The following is a 20,657-nucleotide window of genomic DNA, read 5'->3' on the forward strand; positions in this document are numbered from 1 at the left end:
TTAAATGGCCGCTTAAATGGAGATTTAACACAACAGAAACTACATTATTAAAATATACTGCTAAAATTTTCAGAGAACACTTGGAGTTACATTGTTTAAGTGTTCCCTTTATTATTATTATTATTATTGCTGTATATAATAGTCCGCCATTTGTAAGCAGGCGGATGTGTCTTGCGTTGCGACGCTCCGACGTCATCAGCATGCGCACAAACCACATGGCTTGTTGGCAAATTTAGTTCCGTATGCGATTTGGTTAACAATCTATAATTTCTTCACAATAGAGAGCCAATTTTTTTTACAAGTGGGTTGGTTTACATCATGAGTTCTCAGATTACATGTGTCGGATGGGTGAAGCGAGGCGCTGCCAAGGAAACCCCGGACAAAGTAAGTAAAGTCATCGGAACGATTAGTTCGCTAGCGTTAGCCTACCGAGCGCTGATGTCAACAAGGCCCTGTCCATCTGTTTGATTGACAGAATCCTGAAAGTTGGATCTGTAAATTATTATGTTTATGAAGTTGACTATTCTTTTGACAGGTTCAGTTGAGCCAGGAGGAGTTGCAACGGATCATCAATGAGGCAAAAGAGGAGCTGGGGTGCGTTTACGTGCAATTTTTTTCATCGATATGTGCTTACATTTCTGAATTATTATTTTTTAAATCAGGGCACAAGCAGCAGATGAAGATGAAGAGGAGGATGGCGGCATTGTTGCAGACGAGGATGTTGGCGATGTTGCCGAAGTGCAAAATGAAGACGAGGATGAACTTGCGGAATACGGCTTGGATAAATATGATGAAGAAGATATAGGTAAGAGCTTTGATCACATTTTGTTGAATCTATTAAGTAAATCAGAAGAAAGGATATTTGTCAGAACATACATACAAGGTACATTGGCGTTTTTTATTTTTGAAACTGTATAGTGGCATCCAACCTCGGTGACAGCCTGGCAGGTCTCACCGTCTTCAGCTCAAATGAAGAAGACCCTTACATCACGCTCAAAGACACTGTGAGTTGAACACCCGGATGAAGACGAACCATTCGGAATATAACATTGACATTTGGTGTCATTTTTAGGATCAATATGAGCGAGATGACTTCCAAATTAAGCCCACCGACAACCTCGTCCTGTGCGGCAAGGCTGACAAGGACTGCTGCAACCTGGAAGTCTATGGTAAGCATCAGATGTGAAACCAGTGAAAATTATCAAGCAGAGTTGAAATGATTAATCGGACAACTCGTTTCATTCGTGAGCTGCCGATTAGTGCTCAGTGAATTTTTTTATCCCCCTCAATATTGCCAGTGTACAATGCTGAGGAGGACTCTCTGTACGTGCACCACGACATCTTGCTGCCAGCATACCCGCTAAGCATCGAGTGGCTCAACTTCGACCCAAACCCTGAGGAAGCTCGATGTAAGATAAAACCTCGGTTGTCAGGTTTGGTATCGTAGAGTTGGCGCGAAAGGTAATTTTCCCCCCGCTCTGTCCAGCCAACTACGCCGCGGTGGGCAACATGACGCCGCAGATCGACGTGTGGGACCTGGATGTGGTGGACTGCCTGGAGCCCGTCTTCTCGTTGGGCAGCAAAAAGGCGGCCAAGAAGAAAAAGAGCAAGAAGGTTTTTCTTTTTTTAATGTACATGCATTTTTCTGTCTGCAAAATGTTTGACTTGAGTTGCACCCCTGTTTTGGTGGATTTTAGGGTGCATCAGCGGAGCTTGTGGAGGGACACACCGATGCCGTGTTGGATTTATCCTGGAACAAACTGGTCAGGTCAGTAAGTACAATGTATATACAGAAATGTCATTTCTGTAGATTATCAAGATAAATGTGCCCTAGTTTTTTTCTTGAGCACAGGTATTTTTTTAATGCGGTTATTTGGCCAGCAAACTGCATTTTGGCGTCTCTTAAAAATCAACCTTTGACAAATTTCAGCCGTGTCACATTTAAGTTTTGAACATGGATTTGCAGCATAACAGACAAATGCTGATGCACCGTGTTTGCTTTGAACCCTACTGGGTTTATATTTGATCATATCTGTTCAGAATGTATTTAACTTTTGGGGGGCTGTATTTTACTTTTACGACGGCAACTTTGTTATTCCTGTTTTGACTGCGATGTCAATCAAAGGTACTTACCATTGCCTCGATCTGCCCTCAGCATCCCGCAAATGCAAATGGCTTGCGACAACAATGTTCCCAAATGCCGTGATTTTGTGATTACGTGTCCCGTTTTGATTCTCAGGAATGTCCTGGCCAGCGGCTCGGCGGATGAGACGGTCATTTTGTGGGATCTGAGTCGAGGCAAACCCGCCACCACGCTGCGCAGACACACTGATAAAGTACGGCGCCGATTGAGCGGGTTGATTCTTGAATCGACCTCGCACACCTAACCGCCGCACTTGTTTTCGTCATCCAGGTTCAGACGTTGACTTTCCACCCGTTTGAGGCACAGACTCTCCTGTCAGGATCATATGACAAGTACGTCACGTGTTAAATCTGTTGGAAGAAGCCGCGTTTGGAAACTGTGCTGTCCTTGTAGGACGGCCCTACTGTACGACTGCCGCAGCCCGGAGGGCTGCCGCTCCTGGCGATTCAGCGCTCAAGTCGAGCGCCTGGTGTGGAACCATTTTTCACCGTGTAACTTCCTGGTAGGCGCCACTCGGTTATTCCAGGGACAAATATACGGAATGGCTGCGGTGATCCGTGATTGTGTTTCAGGCCAGCACAGAGGACGGCTTTGTGTACTGTCTGGACGCTCGTGCCGATAAACCCGTTTTCACACTCAAGGCACACGACGACGAAGTGTCAGGTGTGCGTGGAAAAACAAATTGATTCGAGTATGAAGTTGTTTTTTTCTTTTGCTCTGTTTCTTCCCGCTGAAACAACTTTGCATTCCGTGTGTTTAGGTTTGGATCTCAGCAGCCAGATTAAAGGCTGCTTGGTCACATCGTCGGCAGACAAGCATGTCAAGGTCTGGGACGTTTTGAGCGACAAACCAATTCTGGTGCATTCGAGGGACATGAAAATGGTAGGGCTTGTGCGGATTGATTAAAACGGTGCAAATGGAGAAGGAGAAGCGTGACGCTTGATGTTTGCGTGCGCAGGGTGTCGTCTTCTGTGCGGCGTGTTGTCCCGATCGGCCCTTCACTTACGCTTTCGGGGGACAGAGAGACGGCTTGCGGGTTTGGGATATCAGCGATGTTGCAGCAGGTAGGAGCAAAATCGCTCCGATTCCGTCTCTGTCGAGAATTAACCACCTCTCTGTCGCGATCCTCTGAAATTGTTTGATATTTACCTCTAGTGGCTTCAGTGTTCGGCAGTCGGGAGCGCCTGGTGGTGAACGCGGGATCGGAAACATCCAGCGCTGCCGCCGCAGCAGGGATGGACACCTCGTAGTGGGATCACAGCTCACATCTTTAAGTGCGTTCATTTTGTTAGAGTCGCCAGTTGGTTGGTGAAAGCGTGAAGTGTTTTGTACATTTTCAGAAATGCCAAACTATTATGGCATACATATTTACTGCTATAAGTGTTGAAACTAGATTCTGTATATCCAGTGTATAAATACAGTTTTTGAATATTCTGACTTCATATTTTGTTGTGTTTTCTTATTTGTTGGCTGATTTTATTATTGCATTCATTACCACACTTTTTGCAGTAGTAGAGTCACACAGTGGGGAAAAGGTTATAGGAAAAACAAAGTCAATGAAATACTGCAATTGGGTACATTGTCATCATTTTGTTATGAAGTGCATATAAGAGCATTATATTGCCTTAGGAAATGGAAACATATTTCTATACGTTTTATAGTCAGATGGATTACAGTTGATCAATTATATTTTCAATATGGTCAGTAAATATATTTTAAAAATATATTTTTAATGATTTGATAAATATACAGCTGTTTTCAAACTTACTTGTAATTATTTAGTGAAATAAGAGTTTAGTAAACTTAAAAATAGTGATAAAACATTATTTTGTCTTATTTCCAAACGGATTAAAATGTATGCATTTTTCCCACGGTGTACGTCTCTTTATTTTTTCCGGGTGGGGACGTAGCCCGAAAAATTTTGGTTAGTAGGATAACATTTTCTATAGCAACAAATTGCTCCATTTATATTTCATACTGATTTGATTTACTAAGTATCCAATTATTTATTAATGACAACCTTAAAACTCGTATTTTTAAAAGACTATTATGATGCGGAATGAATTTCAAATCTCCGCGAGGCAAGGTCACCCGGAAACAAATAGTGACGTACGTGGAGAAATAGCATGGCGTCGGGTCACCTGAACAAAATAAACAGTCTTGCAACGAAATTTGCTTACTTCAGCAGATTACCACGCCTCCAAGGTAATTACTACTTTCTGTTTTCATACAAACAGAATATCTACGTGTTTGTTTCTACGCCGTTGCCCTTCAACGATTGCGAGTAAAGCTAACGCTAGCTAACCTTGACGCTGGCCAAAACGCTTGAAATGCTGACTAGCGGAAAATATTAAAATCAGACTTTTAAAAGCAAATTTAATATTGGCGACTCACTATTGGTGACTAAATGTGATAATATCACAATTTGTTTTGCAGCTTGCTTGGTTCCAGTCCGAGATGCGTCCAATATCCGTGGTCCTTCCATTGATGACTGCAGGTTTGGTTCTTATATTGTGTACTGTAATATACTGTAATTGATTGTAATTGATCTCCTGTGTCCATTAGTGACGTGGAGATCGGTTTGACATCAGACGGGAAGACGGTTGTTTGCTACCACCCAACCGTGGACATTCCCTATGAGCTCACCCAGGTCAGAACGCAGTACAGTAGACATAACTCTCATTCCGATCATTGCATTGTTCTCTGATAGACCTTCTCTTTGCTCCGTTGCAGCGGATCGAGAGGCCCGACCCGGTGGGATGCCCTCCCGAAACCCACGAGCAGGTGTTGAAGGCCCACCTCAGCAAGGAGGTCCTGAGGCACAAACCGGGTCCCACCATAGAAGAGCTGAGCAAGATGTTTTTCACCACCAAGCACCGCTGGTATCCGATTGGACAGTAAGTCAACATGCAATGCACAGTTTATGGAAAATGAAATTGTTTTAAATACGCTTACTGTTGATTTCTCTCGCTATTTACAGGTACCACAAAAGACGCATCAAGACCAATACTCCAAAGGACCGATAGTTGTGTATATGTTTAATTGAAATGGCCATTTTCTGTGTAATAAACTACATGTATGTGCACATAATTTTGCCCTGAGTGTACCGTTTTGTTCCTAACTTGTCTCGATCTGCTATATTAGTTTTTAGAAGTTTAAAATCCATAACAATAATCCGTGCGGGGCTTGGTTGCAAAATCAAGAACAAATGTGAGGGGTCGGGGGGGGGGGGTAATACCGGTTTTGTTTTATTGTGCAGTTTTATTAAATATAGAAGCTGCTTTTTACTCAACATCAGTACGACAGAACAGGTTTGTTCGAAAACTTTCATTTTACTTTCAGAATTGGTGTTGCACAAACAAAGTCCATCAAAATCTAAATCTCAGATCAATCAACAACGTTTCATTGAAAAGGAATTAAATAGTTAATTTTCAAATAGGGCGCAGAGTAATGCTGCAAAGGCATTCTTAGGCCATCAACATGTCTTAATATCAACAAAGCTGTATGCACTGTACATATGAGGTGTATTATGGAACAATGTAAATATATAATCCCCACTTTTTATACATACTTGCTTTGAGGAAGAGGTGAAAATAAATGGAAGAGGAGCAGAACAAAAGAAAATGAAGAGTTAAGTACATACAGAGATGGAAAAAGATAACACATGCAGTAGGAACATGTCTTTTATGATTTATAATTTTGTTTTATTTGATTATCTTTCATTTGTACTTGATTCTACCAGCAGGTGAGTTGTGTTCATCAGAAAACAAACAATAAAAACGAAAATCCCAAAAGCGGACGGTCCTGACCGACCGCATTTTCCCGTGACGTCACGCCAAAACCGGAAGCGGGCGTGGTGGGCCCCGCCCCGGTAGCTCAGTCCATCCAGGTTGAAGAGAAAGCGACTTGCACAGCTAAAAATATTTCAAAAAGACACACACAAGCCAACCCAAAATGGCTGGTTTGCCACGCAGGATTGTCAAGGTACACTCCAGCTACACGCCGTTGAACGTGGGTGGTAAACGTCCTCGCGTGAGGGCACAGCGATGTTATTTTTCAACGCGAACGGGCTTTTTTTTTTTTTTTTTTTGCTGCACTCGGGACGCCGAGCCTGACGTGAGCACGGTTAGCTCAGCGGCTAACTGCTAGTCTCGATTTAAGTGTTTGGTTTGCCACTACGGCTCCTTCGCGTCCACTCATCCACGTCGGATCACATCTGTTTTTCAATGTTATAAATGTAAATTAACCTCGCGATCGTCTGGTGTGATCACACTGAGATAACGGCGCGTTTCGAGTGGACCTATGAATGGGGATTCGCCAGGATAGCAACTGTGTGGCTGCGGTGCTGGCTTTCACATTATAAACGTTGAAATCACAGTTTAATTCCGCGTTGAACGACAAGTTTCTTTTAAAGTAGTTTATTGATGGGATCCGGCAGAGGCCCACCAGCCTGTTCCACCGCCGCAGCTTTTCCTTTTAATCAAGTTGAGCAGGATTTCACGCCGATTAGCATAACAAAGCTAACTGACAAACGCCATCGAATAGCCACTTCCTTGTTGTTGTGCGAATGCTCAGATTTCGGCCTCAACGTTTATCACATTGAAAACCTCAAAACCATCATCACGAATTGATCTGTCAAGTTTTTTTTTATTTTTTTAGTTTTACATAAAAAATGTGTGGTGTTTTTTTTTTTGAGAGTGAAAGAGACACAAGATCATGGACATAAAAGCAAAGAAGTCATGATTTGCATGAAATGAGACCATCTTAAATTCATTGTAGTTCAGGTATTGCTCATAAGTCCTTTAGGACTAAAACCAAATGTATGAACGCCAAATACTCCAAAATATCACATACATTTCACTAACATTGTCGGACTAAAAATTGTACTGTTGTGGAAAAGAAATCTACTGGACTGAAATGTAATACAAACCACTTCAACAGGCTGCTTAGTTACACATTTTATTAGAACACATTTGAGTGTATTTAATATTTGAAATGCAAATTTTATGTATTTGAGTCAGTGATTCTTTCATATATCATGAAAGGGACCCAAGATTTATCTTCACTAATCCCAATTGTGCCACACATGACCAATTAATTATCAATCAATACCTTGAGCGGCAAGCCCTAACCTTAGCTGTTAAAACTTTCTGTGTATCATCTTGAGAGGTTTACCATCGCTCCGTTTGCGTGTGGCGAATCATAAAATCCCTCTAGCCGTGGCTGATTTTGACCATCTGTGTCATGACGTGCGGTGATTTCCCCAACTGTGTTCTGATCCGCCTCAGGAGACGCAGCGGCTGATGCAGGAACCCGTACCCGGCATCACGGCGACGCCCGACGAAGGCAACGCACGTTACTTCCACGTGGTCATCGGGGGACCCAAAGACTCTCCTTTTGAAGGGGGCACATTTAAACTTGAACTCTTTCTCCCGGAGGAGTACCCCATGGCAGCCCCCAAAGTGCGATTCCTGACCAAAATCTATCACCCGAACGTTGACCAACTGGGGAGAATATGTTTAGACATTTTGAAAGGTAAGCTTATTTTAGGACTCCTGGCTTGTTGCTTTTCGGATGTTCTGTTTTGAACCGCCTCTTCCCATCCTCCTCCAGAGAAGTGGTCTCCAGCCCTGCAAATCCGCACAGTGTTGCTATCCATCCAGGCATTATTAAGCGCTCCCAATCCCGACGACCCCCTGGCAAACGACGTTGCCGAGCAGTGGAAGAAGAGTGAAAGCACCGCCATCGAGACAGGTCGGCATCCCTCCCAAAAAACTTGACGCACAATATCTGCCTCAAATGTTTCCACTGATCATATTTCAACACTTCTGGTTTTTGACCCCCACCCTCTTCCAGCCCGAACATGGACCAAGCTGTATGCAAACTGCAACAACGACCATCACAACGACCGTCACAGTAGCACCGGGGTCTGAATGGTGAACCACGACGTGTCCTCCGTTACTGTCAATGTTTGAAATTGACGGACAAAATAAGATTATAAGTCCACATCTATTTGAAAGAAATCTACTGTTGCAGACCTATGGGGGGGGGCTTTGTTTTTGTTTGTTTTTCTTTGTAAGATGGGTTTAATGTGTGTTCTCCCCCCCCCCTCCTTCCCACTCCCTTCCTTTCCGCCCTTAGCCTTCCCTTGTGTTGCTATTTAAATGCATGGACAGAGAATGACACCCTCCTCACTTACAGTCTTAAGATGAATAATGTGTGTTCATATACAGTATCATGGAAGAGCCAGGCGCACACTGGTACGAAGTCATCATGCATTAAAAGCTGTCCTACTTTTAATACACGCATCGTTTGTCAACTCATCTTTTTGACACTGTGGTTCCGCACAGGTATGTGTGTTGTTTAATTTTTATTTCTTTTTTGTGATCAGTTTTGACAGCTAAAACACATTTCCTTTTCGGCAATTCTCATGAGTTGGCTTGACTGACGTCTAAAAAGAAGCATTTATGGAAAGGAATTGCAGTACACAACTTGCCCTGCTAGAGGGAGCCACAGCATTTTAACAGCTTGAGCACAGCAGGAGGAGGTCGTCGACTAAGAACCGTGAGGTACCAAAAGTTACTCCTAAATTATCACACATTTACCCGTTACTTGATTTTATATATGCAGTATATATATATAGAGAGAGAGACAAAGAAAGAGAATGTATGAGTAGAAATTGCTCCACCGCACAGTCAAGCCAATGAAAATAAGATGACACTCAAGTAACGTGTACTTGAAAAATCACTCGTTCTGTGTGTTTTGAGGAGCCAAAAATTGTACTCTATACTTTAGAATTGGACTCCCAAAAAAAGTCAGTCGTGTGGCAGCGCCTCTTTGACAAAACCAAAACAAATGGATGGAGCAAGTGGAATGTAGCGATAAGTAACCTGAATAAAAACATTTATCCCAAGCAAAAAAAAAAACAAACTTAAAAGTTTGCATGAAAATTGACCAAAGGCGTCATGAAAGTAAACGAAACGCTAAATAACTATCTCCGATTACGGCTACTTTTTAGTAACAGTATCTTTTCCTCTGCCGTTCCGCAGACTGCCACAAGACGGCGCCACTTTGGATTGGACCCCTTCAAACTCCCCCCTCTGAGGTACACCCCAGTCAAGTTGTGTGAATCCTTGAATGTGCAGCACTCAGTTACAATATTTTCATCCTACTCCACCTGTGTTGTCCCCCCTGGAAGCTTTTCACAGCAGTTTATGACCTGGTTGCCATGTTAACGCTCCCAGCCCGATGTTTGAGTGGGTTTTTGCAGGAAACAATATGAAAATAAGTAATTATTAACTCATCACTGTGCCTCGCTCTCGCTCGCTGGCTTTATTGCTCGGACGTCCTTGCTTGTGATATAGTATTAGCCCCGATGACGATAGCGGTTTATGGGCAAGCATCCTATACATAGTTGGCCTGCATTGTGTCTCGCTGGCTTGCGAAAAGGAAAATATTTTCATCTGACAAGTCGACGACAAGCTCTTGACACTTGTTTATGGTGGTAGAGCGATGCTCATAATATCTGATCCTCATAAAATTAGGGATTATTGGTATTCAGGGTGAAATTTCAAACAATGGTGGATTATTTGACCCAGCTCGTTGGGTCAAAATTTTAATAAAAATGATTGAAACTTCAGTATAACAAAACTGTCCAAAAATGGCCTAATCTCCTCAGATCACCCAAATACAATCTTCAACCCGATGGGTCAAAATAATATAGCCCAATTTTGGGCTACCCAGTTCACAGCAAATGTCACCACGAATAATAATGAGTTCGCGCCAAGGCGTCGTCACTATCCCGCGAAGCACCAAAAAAAACAAATCGGAATCCCTTTGAACGTGTCACCGGAATTCCAGACACATTCTCAACTCCCTCCATCCATGCGTCGCCTGTATTCAGGTCTTTTTTTTTTCTCTCCCCCTTCTCCTTACATAACAGCTCATTCATAAATCAGCACTGCACCTCGGGGAGGGATGAGGCTGAGACAAAATGTCTTCACAGGGAGCTTTTTTGCTGCAGCGTGTGAATACTGATGAGAGGTCAAGTCATGTCACGGGGAAACGTACCGAAAATAGTGCACTGCTACATTCTGCATCTCGATGCAAGATTCGCTGTTATGGAATACAGGGGAGACATGGTGGAAATACGCCTCTATGTATCGAATAGCATCACATGGCGCAGGTGCAGCTAATATCGCGGAAGCTCGCCGTCCGATCCGAGGCCGCTGAGTTCATCGAGTAGCTGGACGGCCGAGCTAATCAGCCGAAGATTTTGTCTGCGTAAATCCAAATGGATCATCGAAATTAAAAACCGCTGCGGGAAAGTGACAATGATGCGCCAGGTGTTAGCGTCGGCGGCATGTAACGTGAGCGTCGCGGGACGACGTCCCGGCTCCTCCGGAAAATGGCCCCCCATTAGTGACTTCACACTTGGGCTAAAAGAAGATACACAAATTGTTTTCCGTTGCTGTGCCGGGAAGATAACAAACGCTCAATAGTATCAGAATCGGTGAGATCATGCAATTGTATTCGCGTTGTATATATTCATCATGTTTCGCGTACGCGTTGCCCAGCAGAGCCACCATTTTGTAATTATTAAATCTCCACTTACCTAACAGTGAATGGAAAAGTCTACACACCCCTTGTGCAAATGCTACATTTCTATGGTATTAAACAATATATATTTTTGAGGAGGGTCATGTGGTTGCATAAGTGTGCACACCCTCCATCACCGGGCATGTAGCCGTGTTCAAAATGAAACCGCTAATGTTCAAATTCATCTTACATGGGAGTCAGCACACACCCGCCACCATTAAAAGTGCCTCAGATTAACCCCAAGTGAAGTTAGATCTTCTAGTCGGCTTTTCTTGACATTTGTCTTCTCACCCGTGATATCAGTCAGGAGATGGGTATAAAAGAAATAGTGGGCTCAAATGATCTGACCCCACAAATTCTGCCTCGTAACTAGAGGGGGGGGGGTTGTGCTGATCCACACTGTTATGCAATAAAATTTGGATTTTCTTTTCACTATCAAAACAATTCTGACATGCTTCTTCACAGTGTGAAATAGAGATCGTTTGAGTTCCCTGTCGGAACAAGCAGGAACACATTAGAGCAAGATAAAAAAAATGTCAACAAGACATACTTGCCGGTGCCGACAGGGCGAGTTTAAGAGGATTAGAAAGCCACAATTGATCGGATCATAGATGACGGGAGGCATGCGTGCAAACCCGACGAGTGTTATTTTCATAACAACGCAGGCCGTTTTTCTCTCTGGACATTGCCTGCAACTTCGACGCCATAATCTTCGCAAACAAGTCGGCCGTCTGACAATCTTCTTTTGATCAATCGTTTGTCTCCCGCAGGGCCGCCGTCTGCCTTTTCTCCTTCTGTTATCTTAACTTTTATGACGCGGAGCCTCCCCAGCCAACAGGAGAAAGGTTAACAGAGGTGGAGGGTCAACGCGCACCTTGACCCATTTCGATGCTTCGTTCAGCGCAAGGGAGTCTGCGCTTCTTCATTTCTCGTCACGCGACCGGAGTTAATGAGTGCAGCCGCCGCATTGTTCAATCAGCCGCTATCACATAGCTGCTGCCTGACGCCGAGCGCAACGTGGGAGTGTCGTGACATCTGCGACGTATTTAACTTGAACGCGTTTAGTCAGCGGGGCAGTTTATAGGAGTGGTGCCTGTTTGCTTGCATCACTCACATATAAGCGACGCTGATCTCATCAGCATCAGTTTAATACAAACCAAATAGCGCAAAGTATATCAGCCTTTTTTTTTTAGGCTGACTAATCAACTCGAGTAATTAACTCATTGATTTTATGAGTCATGAGGACTCCATGTGACTTGTATGTACAATTTTCACACAGTGTAATCTTAACAATATCAGCAGTGAAACTACTGTTCAACTTCTGACACCAAGTATAACCACAAAAAAAAGATAGGTGAACCAAAGATTGTTTGTAGTATAAATAATTTATGAGGATTAATTACAGCCAGCCAATGTCAATAATCTTACAAAAAAAAAAGGATTATAATATATCAGCCGTTGACACTTTCTCGTGAAAGATTTAGACTCTTCCAACATGGAAAAAGTCATTAGAGAGTGATAAAAATGCCACATTTGACTGACAAATACATGTTGTACTCATGTCATTCTCTTGGCATTTGCACACAACCAAGGTGGGGCATATTCATTTGAAAAGTAAGTGAAAGTTGTCTTTGGAAGTATAGGTTGGTTTAATTTGTGTATGGGATAGCTCACTTATTTGCATGTGTACGTCCTTATAAGTTTTGTATTTTTTTTAAAAACTGATTTCAATTGTGTGCCCCCCCCAAGATCAAAGCTGCATTGATGTCATGGAAATTCCCAAATATCATAGAGCGTGTTTGGCATCCAATCAGAATGCTCTGACATTTGAGGGCATTTAAAATAAAAAAAACGTTATTAAATTTACGTTAATAGCGAATGAGTAGTTATTACATGTAACTGACTATAAATCTTTTTAATACTTTTGTGTTTTCTGTTGTTGTGATTTGATGGGGGATTGCTATGGTTGCCCTAAATATAGTTTCTGGCATGTTACCAGTGGATCACCGGGGTTGATAAAGTATCCAATCAGCTTGCATTCAATTGACGTGGAGCACCGCCCATCCCCAACAGCTCATCCAATGAGATCGCCTTATGTCCAGCGGGGCGCGGCTTGTAGATGTCAAACTCCACTCGGTTGCGGCCATGCGCAAATGGACCCAGAGGAGGGCCGTCTACATAAAATCCCTGCCGGGGGGCGGGGGTCTCCATTCACTGCTTAACAGACAACTTAAACTAGCAGCTGGAGGTCCGATCTACCTTTCTGGCATATAATCAACCGAGGAACACTTTATAAAAGCGCCTTGGAGCTTCACAACTAGTCCCCTCCCTCTCTCAGGACTCTACGGATTTAGACGGTGGTGATGCGGCGGCTGTGTTGCTAACCTCTTTTCTTTCGGTCTTTATTTTCAAATTGTCGCCGGTTCTACCTCGGGTGAAGACCCCATTAAGGATGAAGCTGAAACCCAACCAGACCAGGACGTACGACGGCGACGGTTTCAAGAAGCGAGCGGCGTGCCTGTGCTTTAAGAACGAGCGCGAAGACGAGGTAAGGGGGAAGCCGCTTGGCAGTGCGCTGCCCTCCGTTACGTACATGAGCCACGCACGGCTCTACTTTTGGGGCCTTCTCGCTTCCGAGACGTGCCGTTCATCACACACAAACTGACTTCAAATAACGTCACTTGTTTGACCAACTCTGACGTTAAACGTGATTCTCACTAAATGCGTCACAACATGTGTAGATGTAGACATAATTTTAATTCATTTCCATTTGTTTTTGTCTTCGTTTTCCACTGATGCGCCTTGGATCATCCAGTTTGGGCTAGTTTGGGGAGTCGAGGGAAAAAAATGAGCGTCGTCATTGGGGTGTCTAATTGGCAGCACTTTTACTACATGTACTTTCAAAATAATCCACTTCCCCCGGCTTGTATCATTTTGGAATGGTGCCTCGCTGTGACCGAACGCTTTTATTTTGAACAGTGACATTTATACTTCCTCAAATCCTTCTTGCGCGCTTGTCGCAGCGGAGAAAGAGGCGGCGAGGCGCTTTATTGTACGTCCACCGGGATTTCTCACGTACTCGTGTGTAAATATCGTATAATATCAATGGATAATTGACATTTTATTTCAATTGTAATTCAGCCGTGACAATAAAACTACTTGAGCGTGTAGTAACTGGTGGTCATTCAAGTTTTTTACTGCATCTCGACCCGCCAGTTTGACGCATAGGGTTGGTGCGTAAGAGGATTTAAAGGGGCCGTAGCATGTAAATAACGAGCATGAGCTGACATGAGTTGTTGTCACTGCAAAACTCTCCCCTTGCGTTGATATTCTCATTTGTCACCTGTAGTTACCACTGAAATGGGACCCCAAGGCATATTAATATGCCATAATTTCCCTAAATCATCTATAATATTGTAAAAGATGAAGCAGATTGACGTCTTGGTGATTTTTGTTTTGTCACTGTGCTTCAATATCAGATTCAAAATAAATAACGTCCTTTTAGATTGAAAGAGGATCGTTACGTCATGGTTACTGGTGATAGGACCTAAGTATTTTAAGGAAGGTCCTGAGGATACGCCAGTTGCTCAGATTTGGGCATGTGATCGCCCGGATTTTATGAGTCTGGCATTGAGTTGGCACTCATGTAATCTCAGAGGTGACTTTGGTTTGACGCCAACGCCGACCGTGATCTTAAGTTGTTAACAAAGAGCTCCTTTTCAGACCCAAAGCTGCCATTGACGTTGGACTTTGCCCCATCAATACCCACGCCTGGACGCACGAGAGGCGATTGTTGTGAAAGAAGAGCCACATTGGCACGATGGGAATCAAACGCGGCCTTCGTGACGCATCAACTATGAGAATCGGCTTGTTAGTTGTTGATACCGGGTGAAAGTGCGAGGCATTTTATCACTATTGCATCTGCTGTGTGACATTTAGGAGCCCCGTTTTTGTATTTGACAGCTACGGGCGTTCCTCAACGGGTCGGACGAGGTGTTTATGGCGTCCAGAATATCATGCCCAGAAGTTTCGCTGTCGCCGTGTGACTCGGGGCGATTCGGAGTCCTCTTATTGTATAACCACCGTGATTTAACGTTCAGTGCAGATCGCAGGTTTATTTGTTTACTTCTTCCCCTGCTCAAAATTGTTGACATTAGTCAATGCTGACGTGGCTAGCATCGCTAGTCTAGCACTGTTCAGTGCCACTTTTTTTTTTCTCAGAACGATACCCGTACGAGTATTCGCGCCCGAGTACTCACTGATACCGATTACTTTTGATGTCTAAAATTTCATTCAACGCAATGACTAAGACGTAACAAAGAGCTTCTTTCTGATGTCGATGATGATTGTGCCAGTTGCGTCAAACTGTTGGAGTATAGCGCCATCTACAGCTAAGGAGGATTTCGGATATGTATTTATTTTGGCGCAAGTATCGACTCGTTTGCGTGTAGTTGGACACTCGTCAAATATTGTGCTCAGTTCCGTGAAGCTCTCGGTTGAGATGTTGCCATGCGTATCGTCGCCTCCACCCGTGCAAACGACGCGTATGCGTTTTCTATTGAGAAGTGCGCCTGCTAAGTTGAAAGTGGCATTTGTCGGCCCTCCATTGAGGAGATTTACTGTAAGTGGCGGTAGAATTGAGCCAGTGCCGCCGCCTTCTCCTAGCAAGCGCCACTCTGGGAACTGGTGTCGATTGCTCAACAGTCAAGGAAACACTTTCAGGGCTTCTGGGGTTTCGTTTTTTTTTTTTTTTTCTTCCCCTCCTCGCTGTGACCCCCTATCCAAATTTAACCTGGGTTTCTGTCCAGCTGTCACTTGTCCTCTGACCTCTCTATCATGATGGTGTGAGTTATTTTGTTTTTGTCGCCGCTGTTTTAACGGTAAGTCGACTCCACCAGGCAAAAGTATGGCCACGCCCTCGACTCGGGCTGAACAATTAATCACATTCAAATTGACATCGCAATGTAGTAGTAGTAGTTAGATGTTATTGCATAACGACTCTTAATTTTCATGACCGCCATTTTCCTTGATCGTAAAGTTATTTTAGGTGTGGCAGCGTTAAATTGGCTTCCAATGGGCATCTTGGCAAGCGCCTCCACATGACAAGTCCTCATTAAACATACTTTGCAGTATGTAGATTAGGCTCGCGACATTCCTCCAGCCAAACTAAACAGAGACCCGCGTGTGTCCCCGCCGTGCGCCTGGCAACCGGAGCGGAGGTTTTGTGTTTTGGCCCGGCTACGCCTGATTTTTGTTTTGTACACACATCCCAGCTTTTTTACGCCGCTAAGGCTCCACAGGACGGCCAGGGCTCGAGTGTGCGAACACCGGTGACCAGAAAGCGACTCATTCACACCGCGTGGGTCACATTGTTCCATTGTACACCTTTCCGATACTGTACACTGCACCTGTTGTACGTCGTAAACACCTGTACGTGCTACCGATGTGGCATTTGCACCATGTGGCAACACACAATAAGATCCGTTCCCAAACTTTTTGATTTCAGGGAGAGAATTTATTTTTTCCAAGGACTCTCCCTCTCATCATCCTAACGCCAATTAAATATAAATACCCTGAGCACCAATGAATGCCAAAGGACATTGGTATGTGGCCTCCCTCTAGCGGCCTGTAAACGAATCGCAGTACATTTAATTTAACAATAACAAAATAATGTGTCAACTTGCACCGGGGCTACATTGGACGCAAAACGGGGTTCAGTTTCCGTTCTCTGGCCGCACATGTCTGAAAAGGAAGCACCCTGCAGACGCCCTGACCCCTCTCAAAGCATATCGCTCGCCGCCCAAATCCCATCAAGGGCGCCGAGTCCTCCGATTACGGCGCGATCACATGCGAGACTGTCACCGTCTGTTGTGCAAGCAGCATTTTTTTTGTTTGTTTTTTTAAATTTGAATATTTTGGGTGCACTGTTTTACAGTGGATTTGTCACCACGTGGCGCTGCAAAACCTTAAGTCAGCAGTTTGTCAGAACAAGCCTGCGAGTGTGCGTCCTTAGGCTATTTTTGGGGGTCCTCTTGCCCCACTGGTCAATGTATAGCTGCACTATATAAGCAACTGGAGACAAAATGGCTGCTTTTGCAAAGAGCTACCGGTATATTGTGCTTATTTTGCCGTTGTTGTTTTGCGCAGGTGTTGTTGGTCAGCAGCAGTCGGCACCCGGATCAGTGGATCGTCCCCGGAGGAGGGATGGAGCCTGAGGAGGAGCCTTGTGGAGCGGCGGTGCGGGAAGTCTTTGAGGAGGTAAATCGGGCTTGGGGGGGGAGGGGGGGGGGGGGATTATTCATTTTAACTTGGAGCGGCAGTGAATCAGAATAGCTTTATTTTCATGGCAGTGCATAGTGCGACGAAATGGAACGGATAAGAGACATAGAAAAATAATGGCTGACAGGGGGACACAGAACGGGAGCCCCCCCCCCCCCCCCCCGCGTGTGTGTGAGTGTGTATGCATGAGGCTGTAGCCTTTGAGCACACTGAGGTCATGATTTGCGTCACACACCGAGGGTATTTGCGGGTGAGGTGTCGCTCGCCGAGACCCTTGTCTTCTCAGGCATGACCGCGGTCTAAACTTGGATCCTCGCAGGATTCCCGAGCGATCGCCGGCCCGCTCTGCAAAGTGTTCGGCACGAGGGGGCTGCACGTCTCGATTTCTCCGAATTGACTCAGAACGTCCAAACAAGCAAATCATAAAAAAAGCTTTCTGTTTATTTTTCCTCAGGCTGGTGTCAAGGGCAAGCTAGGACGTCTGCTTGGCGTGTTTGAGGTAAGAATTTAATACTACATGTGAACCAGGAAGTTCTTTGCCCCCCCCCCCCCCAGGAGCAACCTTTTAACATCTCACCAACATAATTTTGTTTGGATTTTTTTTTTTTTTAGTAATCCCCACTTCCTCTTAGTTCCAGGCTTGTATTTTTCGACTCTTAATTTGCTGTCCCTCTCATTCCCTAAAGCAAAACCAAGATCGGAAGCACCGGACGTACGTCTACGTGCTGACCGTTACCGAGACGTTGGAGGCGTGGGAGGACTCGGTCAACATAGGTTTGATTCCCGTCTACGTTAGTCACATTTTGTAGTTTGCGATTTCAAATTGATTTATTTGACGCCTGAGCTTGTCAGCAGCGCGGCTCCGTTGGCACCTGGGCGTCCACCCGCTCACCGTTTGTCATCTGTCCCCCCCTCGCCCCCGCCGGCAGGCCGCAAGCGCGAATGGTTCACGGTGGACGAGGCCATCAAAGTGCTTCAGAGCCACAAGCCCGTGCACGCCGAGTACCTGCGGCGGCTGCAGCAGCTCCAGCTCAGCTGCTCGCCCACCAACGGCAACTCCATCCTGGCCGGCCCGCCGGCCAACGACAACTACCCGCACTACAGCGCCACGGCCACCACGCCGTCCACGGGCGGCATGCTGGCCTCCTCCCGCAGATAGGACCCCACCCTGTGGCATTTTTATTCTTTTTTTGTTTTTTTTTGTTTTTTGTACAGCCTCGCATGGAACCAGGACTCTCTTCAACCAGTATGTAAATAGTCTTAACTGCTGGACGGACCAAAGCCATTGCCAGAACTTGAGAAGGACTCACGCGACTGAGCGCTCAAGTGGCAAAGCGCATGCAGCCAACTCGCCCATTTTATTTTTTTTTTCTCAGCGTGACGAGCAGGGAGGACGCCGCGGACTCTGCTGGCATGCCTTACAGTACTTTGTATGAATGTTTCTGTTCCCTTTTGGCACAACACACGTGCTCTGTGGTCAAAGCATGACCGTACGGAGAATGTTCTGAGACACAAAGGTGGCTTACGGCGCACGGCGGCGACATCGGCCACATTGAAGGCGCTCGCTTTCTTGGTTATTTAATTTTTTTGTTTTTTTTTTTTAATTCAGTCGTATTTAAAAAGTCACCACGGGTTGGCGTTAAAGGCCGGATGTTACACCGCAGAGTATTAAGGCCATGCTGGAAAACATTTGAAAAAGTCCTAATTTGCGAATAAAGGTGTCGTTTTTAGTGAGGGAAAAGCTCGTAATGTTCCAGGAATTTAAAAAAAAAAAAACACTTCAAAAAAATTGGAGCCATATGAAAATAAAATTGTCATAATTCATTACTAAATGATAGAAATGCTGCATGTTTGTGCCGAATGCAAATTATGTTGCAAGAAAAAAGGAGGTTTGTTTAAAAAAAACATCATAAAAAGGTTATCAGAAGAGTGAAGGAAAAAAAAAGATTATTGGGAGTCGTTGGTGGCCAGTTCAAAGGTCACGCCAGGCTATGCACGCCGTCTGTGAATTGCTACCTCAGTCCAAGTAAACCAAGCGGACGAGCCGGAGACGCTGTCCGCTGACAACACCGTTGAGCTCGTCGTTACGTTTTCGCCAAAGCGCCCGCCGATAATGATGATGATGATGATTTCTCACGAGGAAAAAGTCGCCTGGTTCCCACCTTTCAAACCGTTCGAAGGTCTCTGCAGTATAAATTGCGCGCGTTTAACCGCGGGGCTGCTTCCCGCTCGAGCGTTTTACGCGCGCACACCTTTATAGATGGTACGCTCTAGCTGCTCTTGTTTTTATGATCCGGTGTTGCCCAGGGAGGCCTTGATTGAGGTGCTTGAGTCTTCTCGGGCACCTGATCCACTTTCTGCCAAAAATAGAAGTCAAAACATAAAAACGGAAGGGTGTAACGTTGCTTCTGCCGACGGCTGAATGACGACGCTCGAATTAGTCCATGCCTTTGGAAACGTATCGGAAATTGCTTTTTTTTTTCTTTCTTTTTTTTTAACCTGAATGAACCTGTACTTAGTTTTGTATCTTTTTAATGATGTACAAATAACTGGAGAACCCAGCACACCCCCTCTGTATGCTTGGTACAGCCCAGAGGATGGTTTGGATGTGTCACATTAAAACTCACTCAAGCCGTTAATGGAATAACAATTGCCTTGAATCCAAACTCTGGTAGAACCGGAGGAAAAATCCTTTTCATTTTTTGCACAGTATCGAAACGTCACGAAAATGTTTGTGTGAAAGTGCTGTTACGGATGCGAGTCATGTGCCAAATATGAACATTTCATGCAGACAAATATATATGTTTAAAAAAAAAAAACACTTCATGATTGAATAATGTGAAAAAAAGTGTGGTGTTGATTGTACTGTTGAACTTGTGACTCATGAATGATTTCTATCATGTAATATTAACGCATCGTACATTTAAATTAAATCCCCTCGCATAACTCTGCAGGCAATTATTGAACCCAAAAGTCACATTTAATGCAAGTGAATGTAAGCTTGGTGCAAGCCTCGTTGTTTCTGTCACAATGCGGCAACTGAATGTTCATAAAATCGGAGCATACCAGGAGATTCTTATGCACGGTGACGTAAACATTGACTGACTTCAAACTGGAAATATTGTGTCTAAGAGGGGTGGGGGAGGGGACATTAAATGGGGATACATTCTTACCGTAACTGCTTGTGGTGCTTGTCTTTCTATTCTTCATAGGAAGTGAAATGTCATGGAACCATGGGGTTAATATTCCACAATAATTTGCGCGGCTTATGTTCCTGTTATTGGCAGACAAATGTGACACTTTGTCACTGTATTAAATGGCAATGACACCGGAGGGCCAATATTCAAGGGCCCTTTAGCAGCTGAAGGAGCCTGCGGTAAAAATAGTGTCCTAGAAACATAGAACATGAGAGCCCTACAAAGACAAAGGCCGCCACGTAACAAATCAGACAGCTTATGAGATATATAACACAAGAGATGAATCAAAAATTAAGAATTGAGGAATTAATTTAGAATTTAGGAAACCCAAAACAACTCTTGGCCACAGTAATACTCCCTGTGCGGCCTCACATATTATGCTAATACTGTGGTTCATAATTTGGTTATAGAGTTGCATAAGACGGTCAAAATAAATATAT

At 44.4% G+C, this 20,657-nt stretch overlaps 4 protein-coding genes across 4 annotated transcripts; all 4 read left to right on the forward strand.

Annotated features, from left to right (window-relative positions):
* The first annotated feature begins 210 nt into the window (after positions 1 to 210).
* Positions 211 to 3,585, forward strand: pwp1 (PWP1 homolog, endonuclein). The gene is made up of 15 exons (XM_086103273.1): positions 211 to 384; positions 536 to 594; positions 663 to 805; positions 919 to 1,004; positions 1,073 to 1,169; positions 1,299 to 1,409; positions 1,487 to 1,614; positions 1,698 to 1,768; positions 2,240 to 2,336; positions 2,414 to 2,475; positions 2,537 to 2,645; positions 2,716 to 2,806; positions 2,904 to 3,025; positions 3,102 to 3,207; positions 3,299 to 3,585. The coding sequence occupies exons 1-15, from the start codon at positions 319 to 321 to the stop codon at positions 3,391 to 3,393; spliced, it is 1,443 nt and encodes a 480-aa protein (XP_085959399.1). The 5' UTR covers positions 211 to 318; the 3' UTR covers positions 3,394 to 3,585.
* A 649-nt stretch (positions 3,586 to 4,234) lies between these two features.
* Positions 4,235 to 5,233, forward strand: mrpl42 (mitochondrial ribosomal protein L42). Its single transcript, XM_086103407.1, has 5 exons — positions 4,235 to 4,348; positions 4,580 to 4,640; positions 4,709 to 4,793; positions 4,877 to 5,040; positions 5,124 to 5,233. The coding sequence occupies exons 1-5, from the start codon at positions 4,270 to 4,272 to the stop codon at positions 5,167 to 5,169; spliced, it is 435 nt and encodes a 144-aa protein (XP_085959533.1). The 5' UTR covers positions 4,235 to 4,269; the 3' UTR covers positions 5,170 to 5,233.
* Positions 5,234 to 5,980: 747 nt separating this feature from the next.
* Positions 5,981 to 8,447, forward strand: ube2nb (ubiquitin-conjugating enzyme E2Nb). Its single transcript, XM_086103544.1, has 4 exons — positions 5,981 to 6,127; positions 7,432 to 7,678; positions 7,757 to 7,897; positions 8,000 to 8,447. The coding sequence occupies exons 1-4, from the start codon at positions 6,098 to 6,100 to the stop codon at positions 8,074 to 8,076; spliced, it is 495 nt and encodes a 164-aa protein (XP_085959670.1). The 5' UTR covers positions 5,981 to 6,097; the 3' UTR covers positions 8,077 to 8,447.
* Positions 8,448 to 11,375: 2,928 nt separating this feature from the next.
* Positions 11,376 to 19,966, forward strand: nudt4b (nudix (nucleoside diphosphate linked moiety X)-type motif 4b). The gene is made up of 5 exons (XM_086103534.1): positions 11,376 to 13,289; positions 16,889 to 16,999; positions 17,475 to 17,519; positions 17,707 to 17,794; positions 17,950 to 19,966. The coding sequence occupies exons 1-5, from the start codon at positions 13,194 to 13,196 to the stop codon at positions 18,177 to 18,179; spliced, it is 570 nt and encodes a 189-aa protein (XP_085959660.1). The 5' UTR covers positions 11,376 to 13,193; the 3' UTR covers positions 18,180 to 19,966.
* The last annotated feature ends 691 nt before the right edge of the window (positions 19,967 to 20,657 follow it).

This window comes from Hippocampus guttulatus, chromosome 22, assembly GCF_054856545.1.
Source record: "Hippocampus guttulatus isolate MCC_2025c chromosome 22, RoL_Hgut_1.0, whole genome shotgun sequence".
In the NCBI taxonomy this organism is placed as follows: Eukaryota; Metazoa; Chordata; class Actinopteri; order Syngnathiformes; family Syngnathidae; genus Hippocampus; species Hippocampus guttulatus.